Source organism: Apis cerana, linkage group LG1 (assembly GCF_029169275.1).
Source record: "Apis cerana isolate GH-2021 linkage group LG1, AcerK_1.0, whole genome shotgun sequence".
Lineage (NCBI taxonomy): Eukaryota > Metazoa > Arthropoda > Insecta > Hymenoptera > Apidae > Apis > Apis cerana.
In genome coordinates, this window is record NC_083852.1 from 24,728,100 (window position 1) to 24,741,183 (window position 13,084).

Sequence of the window (13,084 nt, forward strand, 5' to 3'; positions counted from 1 at the left end):
TAAGTTTAATTTGATGTTGTGGACTATTGCTTGCCAATTGATTCATTGTTGGTGCAGGTCCTGTTTGTTTTGCTTTACTTCCCATTATATTATCAAGATCTATATTTAATCCTGAACCAGCCCATGTAGATCCAATTTGTGTGGATGTATTATTTGATATTTGATTTTTAGAATTGGTAGATGTAGGAGTAAGAAGATTTGTAACTGATGGTAATCCAATTGTTCCTAAATATAAAAGCTCTTTTAATTTTAATAACACTTTCTTTTAATATTTTATTCTATTCTTATATTTATATATGTATAAGATTTTATTAGATTATAAAAAAAATTAAATCTTGTATATTAGTAACACATAAATTATCCCTTATTTTATTTATTTATAATATTAATTACAATTTTTTTAAAAAAATGAATTATAAAAATCATATAAAGTATTTAATATAACATAAATTATATAATAATAATATTTCTTACACAATATTCACAATATATTATTCATATAAAGAAAAAAAGCATGCAAAATTTTAAAATACTGTTAACTTTAAGAATTATTTTGCGAATATTTAAAAAAAATATATATTTTCATAAATAATATTTATATCTCATTAATAATTATGTATCGAATGTTGAACCTATAATAGAATCAATCAAAAACAGTACTTTGGCACCTAAATCTCTACAATCTTTATCATGATCGCCGCTAATCACATTTTGGGATAAATCTAAAAGCCATAGTCTTATTTCCATACAAATTTCAAATAATTCATTTACAATCGTATTTTTCGGTATTGCAATAATTACGGCTGCAACATTTTCTATTACTGCTAGTCTAACTTTTGCTTGTTCGTGATATCTCAAAATCCACGATAATTCCAATAATTCTTTTCCCATTTTAGAAGCTAACAAACAATTCTGTGCTGCTATCATTATAGTAGATAAAGTTTCTAAAAATCGAATTAACAAAATATTTTCTTGATCTGTGAAAATTTGTAATCCACTATTCAAGCAAGTGTTTTCTTTGCCAAAACCATAAAGTAATGGATAAAAAAATGAGGACGCAATATTTCCGAATTTATTTTCAAATGTTTTAGAAATTTTTATACTATGTGCATATCTTTTTGTATTTGATTCAATTCTTTTATCAACAATTTCCCGCCAATTTTCTTTTACGTCTTTCTCGAAAGATTTCTCGAATTCATCAAAATCATCACTATATAGTATTTTGTATTGTTGACTTTTTTCAGTATTAATGAAAAGTGAAACTTTGTTTGAAATTTCTTTTGTTTTTTGTTTCATTTTAGCTTCATTAATTATATCTTTTTTATTTTCATGAAGTGGAATAGTTGATAATTTTCTAGCCGAATATGATAATATATCAAGAAAAAATAATCTTTGACTTACAGAATATTTATCTACTTCCAAATAAAATTGTCGACATAAAAATTCAGCACAATCTTTGGGATAAATAGTTACTATAGCTACGCAAGCTTTAAATGTTAATATTTCAAAATTTTCTACATAACAAGATTCTTTAAGCGTGATAAAAAGTTCTAATAATTCAATTGCAAATGATACATCATCATTTGGTAATTGTGACAATATTAATTCTTCACAGACTTGTAAAGATTCTGAAAAAATATCTGGATTGTTAGAATTTTTGTCATTTACTAAATTATCACGTAGATCTCGCAGATATGCTGGTCGTAATTTTTTACTAACTTTTGTATCGTGAGACATATCATATGGTATTAAATCGTCATCACTATCTAATTCTGAATCGCTTTCAATATTACTTTTATTAATTATATTATCTGTTAAATTTTGTTTACTCAATATAATCGATTCTTTCGAATTGTTAATGGAAATTTGATTGTTTTTATTATATTTTTCTTCTATATTCTTTTTAGATAAAAGATTACATTCAATGCCTAATTCATACAATTTTTTATCACCCAATGTATTAAACTCAATATTTTCAGTAATTAAATCATTTCTTTTAATTTGTTCTTTTTCTTTTGAGACTTTGATTTCTATAGCTAAATTTTTTAAAGATTGTACTAAATCCGTTATTTCATCAGGCATGTTGTTGTATTCAAATGAAAGTTTTGGTGCATCATCAGATTCGGATAATTCATTAGTAAAAATTTCACCAACAGACATTCCCATTGCTCTTAAAATAATATGTGTAGATTCGAGATGAACAGATATACCAGAAAATAACAGTCTTTGAATATTATCTTTTTCATTTCTGTTTAAATGATGTTTACATTTTCTTACACACATAATTATTAATTTTGTAATATATTTATGTTGTTCTACAGAAGTATGATTTAAAGCACTTTTATTACCCCATATATCTAAAAGTTTCATTAATAATTCGATAAGAATACGATTATTATTTAAAAATTGCGCTAGATATGAGATCAAATTTATTATTAAATTATCATCTTTATAGTAACACATTAAAGGAATTTTTGTTGTTAATATATATTTCCAATTTGAATTTAATAATATATCGCCAAAAATTTGATATATTCCAAGATTGATATCGCAATATTTTAAAAATAATACAGCTATTGGTTCTATGCTAGACGTATCTAATGCTTTTAATATATTCTGAATTATATCTCGCTCATTATTTTTATTTTCAAAACACCATTCTGTTAAAATATTAGTAAACGGTAATAAATTTTCTGAGTTTGTAATGATTACTAATTTACTAATTAAAAATGAGAGTAATTTTAGTTCTGCTTTGATATCATAATGTAGTCCAATATTTATAAAAGATATTGCATGAGCAATATGAAAACATATAATCTTAAAATATTTTTCTGGAAGAAAACTATCAAATATTTTGTTTTTTAATTTATTAGCTACGCGATTAGGTAGTGAAACTAAAATTTGTACTAATTTTCGCCACGTTTCATCAAATTCTTCTTGTTGTATTACATTCTGCACTTGATATTTACATGTATTTACTATGGCAGAAAACAAAGAATCACTTTTCAATAATTGTTCTAAAATAATCGAAATTACAAAAATTTTTCTTTCATTCTTTGTTTCTTTCAAAGCCAAAATTAAAGCATTTAAAGATTCGGTTAATATTAATAATGTAGCACCATCAACAATTAACAATTGTTTAAGTATTGGATCTAAAGTATTTTCTTGTACTGGCCAATTATGATCAAATTTTTCAATAATCTCTTCTAAAATTTTTCCATACAATATAGAATCAATTTCTGGATTAAAATCAAGGTTACAATACTTTTGTGGAGTAAGTGGTCCTGGTAAAAATTTAATATATTCAGAAATATATGATTTCAGCTTTTCCAAACTATTATGACTTTTAATAGGACCCATAGAACATAATTCTTCTAAAAGTCGATTTGCAGCATGTTTTGAAAGATTTTCAGCTGAAGTGATGCTTTTTTCCATCTTGGTTGCTGTAAGGAAAATCTTTCTTGGGGGCATTACATTATCTCCAAACATATTCTCAATGTTATAACATGCAAAAAATTTTTTAATAAAAATTTATGATTTTTTTTTATAAAATATATGTATAATTATAAAAATAAACAATAAAAGAAATATTAGTATTTTATTTTCCAAATAAATATAATATTATTTAAAAATTTTGATTTTATGATCAAGTAATACTAAGATATGCATTTATCAAAACTTAAAATATATTTAAATATTTTTAATTTCAAATTTCATATTGTTAGACTATAAAATAACAATTAGTATAACTAAACCATAAAATCATATTTGAATTTAATATGAATTATTTTAATAAATAGTATATTTTTACCTCCATGATTAATTGTAGCAGATGTTGATGAACTCATATTTATGAAAAGATTAGTATTGTTGGAGTTATTTACTCTTTTATCCATAGAACCAGTAGTCAAAGAATTTAAGCTATCTAATTCTGATAAAAGATCTGTATTTGAAGATGCTATAAGAGAACCATTTCATATTAAAATAAATAAATGTTAATAAGTAAATATATTAATAAATAATAACTCAATATCATTCAATTATTTTTTATAATACCTGTATTGTTGTTCAATGATTGCTGATTATTGAGTACTTGCGGTTGTATGGTATCAAACAGATTGTTACTCGTACTAGGATTTTGAGAAAGTGTATTCGTAGTATACGAGGGAGTGTTTAATGATTGGGCATTAATAAACATTGAATTATTTACATTATCTGTTATTGAACTATTAATATTTGGTATTGCGCTCATTAAATTTACTTGTGGCTGTATTGAGGGATTAGATTGTATCATAACAGAAGAGTTAAAAGCTGATGTGAAGTCTGCAAATTCATCATTAACATCTTTCGTTTTTACTGTAGTATTACCAAATGCACTAGTAAAATCTCCAAATTCTGCATTTGAATTCTGAGTTTGTACAGTAGTCTGAATATTTGCTCTTGGATTAAAATCATCATCATCATCAACAATTGATTTAGTATTATTCTCATTTTGAGAATCAAAAATATCATTTAAAATATCATTTTTATTTTTTTGTTTACCAGATGAAGAGTTATTTTGTGATCCAGATATACTATTCTGTAAATTTAATTTTTAATTTTCAATATATATTATAAATTATTACCAAATCTATAATTTCTTTATCTAATTTTTTTTTACTTACATTGGATTGTTCTCTTCCATAATTTGCAGCAGCTCCTAAATCTACTTTTTTAATAATTCTCGTCATTCTTGCTGGTGAAGCATTAGTTGAAGTTGTAGATGTAATAGTTTTGCTAACGCGATCTATACTATCCATTGTATCTCTATATTCCCTTCCACTTCTTTTTGGACTGGGATGAACATCATTATCAGAATCTTCTCTCTCACCATCATCACTATTTCATAAAAATATGCAATAAAGATATTTAATTATTATATATAATATAAATATAAAAATTAATATTTACCTATTATTTGTATCCTCAAAACCTTTTCCTCTACTATCACGATCCCAATCATTATAAGTATCTGTATTAGTTTTATCCCATTTTAATCTATCAGACCATCTATCCACACTTCCAAATCTTATACCCATTGCTTCACTCGATAAACCCACATATTTATCTTTATTTTTCTTAGCTTTTTTTCTTTCTTCTCTTAATTTGTCATCATCTTGAATAAAATCAATTAATTCTCTAACTTTGTGCCTAATATTTATTCCTTGATCTTTTCCAAACTCATCAATCCAAGTATAATTTTCTAAAGATCTGAGATCATAGATGTGTTCTCTAGATGATGTGACTACTCGTTCTGATCCATTACGAACTAAATAATTCAACAGCAAAAGAGACTAAAAACAATAAATTATAAATAATTATTTAAATAAGTATATCAGTAAAAATTATATAAAAAATAAAAAATATATGTAAATATCAATAAAATATATCATAAATATAATTGTATTATTAATTTTTACATATTTTATTTTTAATCTTTACTTTTTTTAAATTTATTATTTTTAATCTTTACTATAATTAATGTCTATAATTATAATTTCATAAAATATTATATAAATATAATTTATATTAATATATATATTTACATTAATATAATCAAATACTATAAAAAATTGACATATATATATATAGTAGAAACGAACTTACCTTGTACGTTCGACGCCAATTCCGTTTATTTTCTTGCAACATCCTTTTCCACAACATAGACATTACCTCGGGAAATTGCTCGTATGTGAATGTAGCCTGAGCCAGTTCTTGCATCATTGCCCCTGAAGTAATACATGCAGTATAATTAATTTTGCCATATGTCAAATTTCAGCAAAGAATAAAATTATAAAAAATATCAATCAGTAAATAATTGTAATATATTTAAAAAAATTATTAATTATTTATTTAAAAAATTATCGTTCAAAAAATTTTTATTCTTTCATTATTTATCAAATTATTGATATAAAAATAAACAAAAATATCAGTTTATGAATTATATCAATATATGAATTATAAAGAATTCTTTAAATCTTATATAATATAAAAATACAATATCAATAAATAAAATTGGATTAATAAATCTTACTTTATCTTTATAAAATTAAACTTTAAATAATTATAATATTATAATTTAGTTTAATCATTTATAAGTATTTTTAAAATTTTAATAATTTTCAAATTATATTATCAAAATAATTTTATTTTATATAATAATATATTTTTTTATATATCAACACAATATTATAAATAATTTTATCACAAAATGTTCTATTTTTATAATTGCAATTACAAATAATTATTGTTTAAAAAATAAAGGAAAAAAAAATAAAATTTAAATATATTTTTTTCAATATAGATAAAAAATTAATTTAATTAAATTTATTTAAATATTTAAATATAAAAATACCGGTTGGACCCCAAGCATCATCATTTGTTGCTTCCCGAACTTTGGCCTCTGTTTCCGTGTAATTCATAACTACATTGGTCCTATAATATTAAAATTTTATTTTCGTTAATATAAAAATTATCACTTAAATATATATTTTATAATATATGACAATTTCAAATAGATTATATAAAATAGTGTACATGATGATATTAATAATTTTAAAATAAAAATACTTTCACTACATTTACGTGGATCGTATGGATACCTGTTAATTGCGCAATATTTTTACGTCTTTGCTTAAACATAATATTTTTATTTCTATTTTTCAATAACATATATTTTATTATATATAATTATAATATACATTTATATAATTATATATATATTTTTTGTATATATATCAAAAGAATTATTTTCACAATTTAATTCATTATTATAAATGAAATTGATAAAAAAAAGAAATTGATCCAATTAAATTATCCGATTAAATTGCATTCTTTATCATTAATTTTTTATGCAAATTTATAAATTTATTTCAATACCCTGATTATTACATAAATATGCTGTTAAATACTCTATATATTTATATTTATTTTTTTTCAAATATTTATTTGATAAAATAACATTTATTTCAAAATTCATAATTTTATTACATATGAAAACAATCTTATCATATTTTTTATTAAATATAATATAGAAAGTAATAAAACGAAGATTATTTTTTTTTAGGCTTTATAGAAAGCAATTTAAAATATTTTATTTTATAAATAGCGATATATGATTTATATTTCATAATATATTTGTTTATTATTAAAAAATATTTAAAAAAATATTTAACACAATAATTTTGGAAAAGAAAAATAATAAAATTAATATATTTCTTATCATAATAAAAAATTCTTTATATACATACAGAATTATATACATTTTTTAAATAATTGAATTTATAAAGTTACTTAAACTTGTTATTAAGTAAATTATTAAGTATACATTATTTAAATAACATTTGGAATAAAAAATCTCTACGTATATATAGTTACGATTGCATTTATATTCAGAAAGAGTTGTTAGAGATAATAGTATTCTTCCGTTTCTTTTTTACAGATGCTAAAATATCTCACGTTTTTCACGATGATATAAACTAGCTAGTAATTATTTATTTTGAATAAATAAACAAATATAAACGATAATAATGTATTACAAACATAATAATATATATTATATTTTGATATTAAATGCATAAAAGTAAAACAAAAAATTAAAAAATTGTATGAAATAAAAAGATAAGATAATACTGATGTTTGAGAACCCCTATTCAATTCAACAATAACCTTATATACATACATTATATAGAATGTATAAGAACCGATGTAGTAATGATACTTAGATTTCGAGATTTCGTAAAAATAAAAGAAGAAAAAATAAGCGAGAAATATAATATTTTAGAGAAGTATAAATATAGTATATAGTTATGATGCTAACTTTTTGTATGTATTTAACGTATGTATTTTCAATTTTTACAAATATTTTACGTTAATATAACGGTATATGTATATACATACATATATATATGTATATGAAAGCGAAACTTAACAGGTGTGAGAATTACATGCAAGAATTTGATATTCTTCGAAGCAAAGACAAATATAAACTGTAAATAAGCCCAATAATAAATAGTATAAACTAAATATTATCTAATTATGATTTTGTTACAAGATAATAGTTTATGCATTTTAATATAATTGCATATAATGAACAATTAATATATATGCTATTAATAATAAATTCTTATTTATATTAGAATTTTAAAATTATTTTTTACTAAATAAAAAATTAATATTTTCAATATATTATCGATATAATTATTAATATAATCTATTTCCTTTTTTAATATACAAACACTTATTCAACGAGCAAATTTATTTATCACGGAGAATAACTTTGTGAGATAGGGTATTGTTAAGGATAGCTTATCAGTTAATTCTAGTCTCTTAAGTAATAAAATACTTTCTTTTTTATATGTTTTTATTAAAAGGAAAAAAAATTACAAATAACATTGAAAATTAAATCGATTTGAAATATAAAAATATAAGAAAAAATAAAATAAAAATAAAAAATATGTAATTAAAAAAATAATAATTTCATGCAAAAATATAGTTAATTTATAAATATAAAGATATTTATAATACAAAAGTAAACATGTTATATAATTAGCGATCATTATATTTCCAGCAATACAATTTATTGTGACAACTTTCGAACTTTTACATTTTTGTATTTAAGATTATATTGCTATTTATGTAAACAATATGTTACATATATTTAAATAAATTTCATAAAAAAAATTACAATAATAATAATATATTAATAATATTACAATAATAATAATAAAAAAAAATTAAATAAACGAATATTATTAAATTATTTTCATTATTAATAGATCGCATAATTTAAAAACAGCGTTTATTTTATCCTTTTATAGTCATGTTATTTTCTTCAATATTATGTTTTATATTATATAAAATTTTATATTTAATCAAATAATTATTTTTTTACAATCTGCAGAAAAAATATATCTTTCTATTATAAAGAATTATAAGAAAAATTTATTCAAAAATAAATATAAATAATTTTATTTATTTTCCATGAATATTTTGAATTAATAAGAAAAAAATGTTTAAATGAAATATACATTCATGTGCATGAATAATGAGTTAAACAATGTAGACAAAGTGACTATCAATCAATGTAAAAAGGTAGTTAAAGGTAAACGAAAACTTGTGTAGCGTATCGAAACAAGTAGAGTGGAATGCGTCGAAAAAAGTAAAAGCAAGGTTAGATCGCATGTAACTGACTTAATTGTACTTACGCCTTGTCCATTAACTCTCGCACTTTCCACATGTTCATCATCGTGCTTTATACTCTTCAATGAATATAATACGTATTTTCCGCGTTGAAAACTACGGAACTTGCACTAATAAATGTTCACCAGCTGTTTTCAGGAGCATTTGATATCGCGACGGCGACGGCGGACGAACGTCACCAGGCGGTGGCCATGTTATCCCTTCCACGTTCCATTGAGCTAATCGTCACAGGTGTTTTACGTGTGCCAACCTTAGTTTTCGTTATCGCAAGTCTTTCCACATAACATATTTATTATTTTTCCATAATATTATGTACCGATTCATAACCAAAGAAAATCCTGATTGGTTTAAACAATTGAAAAGAATTAATTTCTATTCGATGTAGTAAATTACAAAATGCATTTTTTACCTTGGCAAATACAATTAATGTTTATGTACACATTGATTAATTACGAACTACAAATTGTTTAATATCTAATTGTATTCGATTATTTAAAATAGGATTGTTATTCTCTGTATTCTGGTATGCTCTACGTCTTATTTAAATATAACATTTATTTGAACTATTGCCAATTAATTATAAAAACTAAAAATAACTAATTAATAATATAAATAATATTCAGAATATAAATTATAAAAGATGTTTGAAATTGAACATTTAATGTTTTTAAATTTGCAAAATGTTTTTTTAAAAGCATCTATTTTTTTGTAAATAAAAATCATATATTATAATTTTATTATTTCCATTAACATTAATATTTTTACAATTCTGTGTTACAACATAATAATATAAAAAATATTTAAAATTATTATATTTAAAATTTTTCTTATATGAAGCTATTTTTCAAATTGTTCATAAATAGAAATTATTTATATACAATACAATAATATTATGATATGATACAAAAATACAAAATTATTATAAAAGATTAATGAAAAATGAAATATGTACAATATATATTATTTGTTATTCTAATATTTTATATAATTTTATATAACTTTATATAATAAAGTTTTATATAATTCTAAAATTTATAATTATGAAAATTTTTTTAGTATTTTTAGAAATACCAAAATTTGAAAAAAAAATGACGAAAATATTTTTATTACATATTAAATAATTTTTATACTATTCATATTATTATATCATTATTCATATAAAAATAAGATTTATTTAATAAAATCTAATTAAATTGACTGAATTTTAGCTTAAAATATTGCAAATTTTGGAAAATTTTTTTAACGTCTTTTCATAAATTTCGACAAATAATAATTTGAATTTGATATATACTATTTCTATGATCTAAACGGATTGGTTAAAAATCCAAGATGGCATCATGTAATTCGTGAAAAACCCTAAAAATATGAAATTACATATGTATATAATTTTCAAATTAAAAAATTTCGACTGTTAAAACTATTATTTTCGGATTTTAAAGAATATTTTTTATTAAAATCTATAAAAAGTTAGAAAAAAAATCCAAAATTGTAGAAAAAATCCAGAGTCCAACTAAAGTTTAACTCATTAAAAACATCATTATAATCGATTCAACTGTTTAACAAAAAATTAAATTATTATAGATATAAAAAAAATAATAATTTATATAATTTATCTATAATATAAAAAAATGTATATATCAATTTGTATAGTTGATTTGTGATTGGTAGACCAATGATCTTACGGAAGTGATTGAAAATAAACAAACCTATCATATAACTAAAGAAGATATTTTCATATAACTCATAATCTTATTCATTCGTACAATTAAAACTGAATGAATTAGCAAATAAAATTTCACTTTGTGAAAGTTGTATTATAAAATTTTTTATTGAAAAGAGGTAAGTGAATAAATATTTTCTTTAAGATTTTCATAAAATATGTTTGACAATTTAGATATAAGTATAACCTACTTGATGCATCATCAATTTTTTAATAGTTTTTAAACTAAAAATTTTTACAAATATACTTATAAATTATTTTTATAATTAAAAACAATACTTTATACAATGCAATACAAATAATAATAATAAATCTATACAAATTAATCTATAATATTAAATAAAGGTTATATGTACTATATATTAATTTTTAAATTATATACAATATAATATAACTTCTTTTATTTTAATATAAAATTATTGAATTCTTCAATTTTTTTCCTCAATTCCCATTATTTCAATATAATTGTTATTTATAAAATAATTTATTGTAAAACATTAAAAAATATATATTTTCTTAAATATAATTTTATATATTAATTAATTTATATAAAGACATGTTGTAATGTAATGACATATTGTATATAATTATATATAAAATAATTAATTAATATATTAATATTAATTATTTATTAAATATATAATGAATATATAATAATAAAATATGAAATAAATATTACCATTATGGATAAATATTAAATTTCAAATATAGAATAAAAAATATTTTATAATTATATATTCATATTTGATAAAATAATTCAATTTTTGAATAATTAATTTATTAAAATCTTATATTTATAGATGTCATTAACTTTTCAACAAATTATATTGGATGCTAAAAAGTTAGTTATTAAAATATCAGATCATGAGAATACAGCTGATAATTTGATAAGTGAAATAGAATCAGTTTGTAGTCAAATTGCTAATATGAAACAGGTAAATTTATTTACAATAATTTAATTTAGAAATATCAAAATAAAATATTTAGTTACTAAAATTCTTTATTATGAAAATAATTAAAATTTATCTATTTTTTATAGTATCAGGAAGAAGTAGAAATTTTGAATACTGAAGCAAAACAAAGACCACATATACAATTAATCTCAGGAATACAAAGAGAGGTTAAACATTTACAAGAATTGCAAGCTGAAAACAAGGAATTAAAAAAAGCATTAGAAGATCATCATCATGCTCTTGAATTAATTATGTCTAAATATAGGCAACAGACAGCATCTTTATTACGTCTTTGTAAAACAGATCTTTCTTCATTACATAATGCAAAATATGCTAATGTAAGTAAAAATTAATTAAAAAGTAATATTTTTAATGTATTTATAATGATTTATAATTCAATTTTACTATTATTATATTATTTTATTATTTTAAATAACTTACTATTATTATTACTAAGTATTATTTTAAATAACTTATATTTTAGTCTAAATTAGATTTTTTATTATTTTAATATGAATAAACAACATTTGAGTTATATTTGATATTATTTATTTAAATGAAGTATTTATTTGCAATTTTATCTTACAATATTATTATTATTATTATTAAAAGTGATTTATATATTACAGATAATTACCAACCAAGCGGAAAAAATTAATGAAATGGCAGCAGTAATGAAAACTGCAGTAGCTTTAGATGAGGAAAATGAGATGAGAGAAAAAGAAATATATAGTAGTTTAAAAGTAGAAAATACTACATTACGAGAAATAGTTAATATTGCAAATAAGTATTGCTCCTTAAATAAGGAAACTGATGTAGAGAGTAAAACTGTACAAACAGATCCAATAGTATATTAAAAGAAATTTCTAATTTATATTTCTCTTATATAAATTTCATATTATTTATTTCATATTTTATAACATAAATAATGCTAGAAAAAAATGTATTACTTATATACAATAAAATACACATGTAAAATATGATTTATACATACAAATTTTTTTAATGAATTTTAGAAAAATTTTAATTTTTTCATTGTTTCATTTAATATTATGATCTAAAATTATTAAACTTTAGATTTAAAATTGTTTTTTTTTTAATTTTAATATTTATATACATTTCATACATTTAATATATTTACATTAAGAATATATGTATTATATAATTAGTA

At 20.5% G+C, this 13,084-nt stretch overlaps 2 protein-coding genes across 6 annotated transcripts; one reads left to right on the forward strand and one right to left on the reverse strand.

The window, feature by feature from the left end:
- Positions 1–357: 357 nt before the first annotated feature.
- Positions 358–9,387, reverse strand: LOC108001976 (uncharacterized). The gene is made up of 8 exons (XM_062087053.1): positions 9,246–9,387; positions 6,395–6,474; positions 5,647–5,768; positions 4,951–5,333; positions 4,665–4,878; positions 4,057–4,579; positions 3,812–3,958; positions 358–3,443 (listed from the first exon to the last, which is right to left on the reverse strand). The coding sequence occupies exons 1-8, from the start codon at positions 9,284–9,286 to the stop codon at positions 613–615; spliced, it is 4,341 nt and encodes a 1,446-aa protein (XP_061943037.1). The 5' UTR covers positions 9,287–9,387; the 3' UTR covers positions 358–612.
- Positions 9,339–12,902, forward strand: LOC108002105 (FGFR1 oncogene partner 2 homolog). 5 transcript variants are annotated; one of them, XM_062087056.1, is made up of 5 exons: positions 9,339–9,471; positions 10,891–11,079; positions 11,761–11,895; positions 12,000–12,251; positions 12,543–12,902. In XM_062087056.1, exons 3-5 carry the CDS (start codon positions 11,761–11,763, stop codon positions 12,768–12,770), a joined length of 615 nt encoding a protein of 204 aa, XP_061943040.1. In that variant the 5' UTR covers positions 9,339–9,471; positions 10,891–11,079; the 3' UTR covers positions 12,771–12,902. The 5 variants fall into 5 exon arrangements, with proteins under 5 accessions (XP_061943040.1, XP_061943043.1, XP_061943042.1 ...); XM_062087059.1 differs by having other exon boundaries at positions 9,360–9,471; positions 10,909–11,079; XM_062087058.1 differs by having other exon boundaries at positions 9,446–9,763; positions 10,909–11,079.
- Positions 12,903–13,084: the final 182 nt, after the last annotated feature.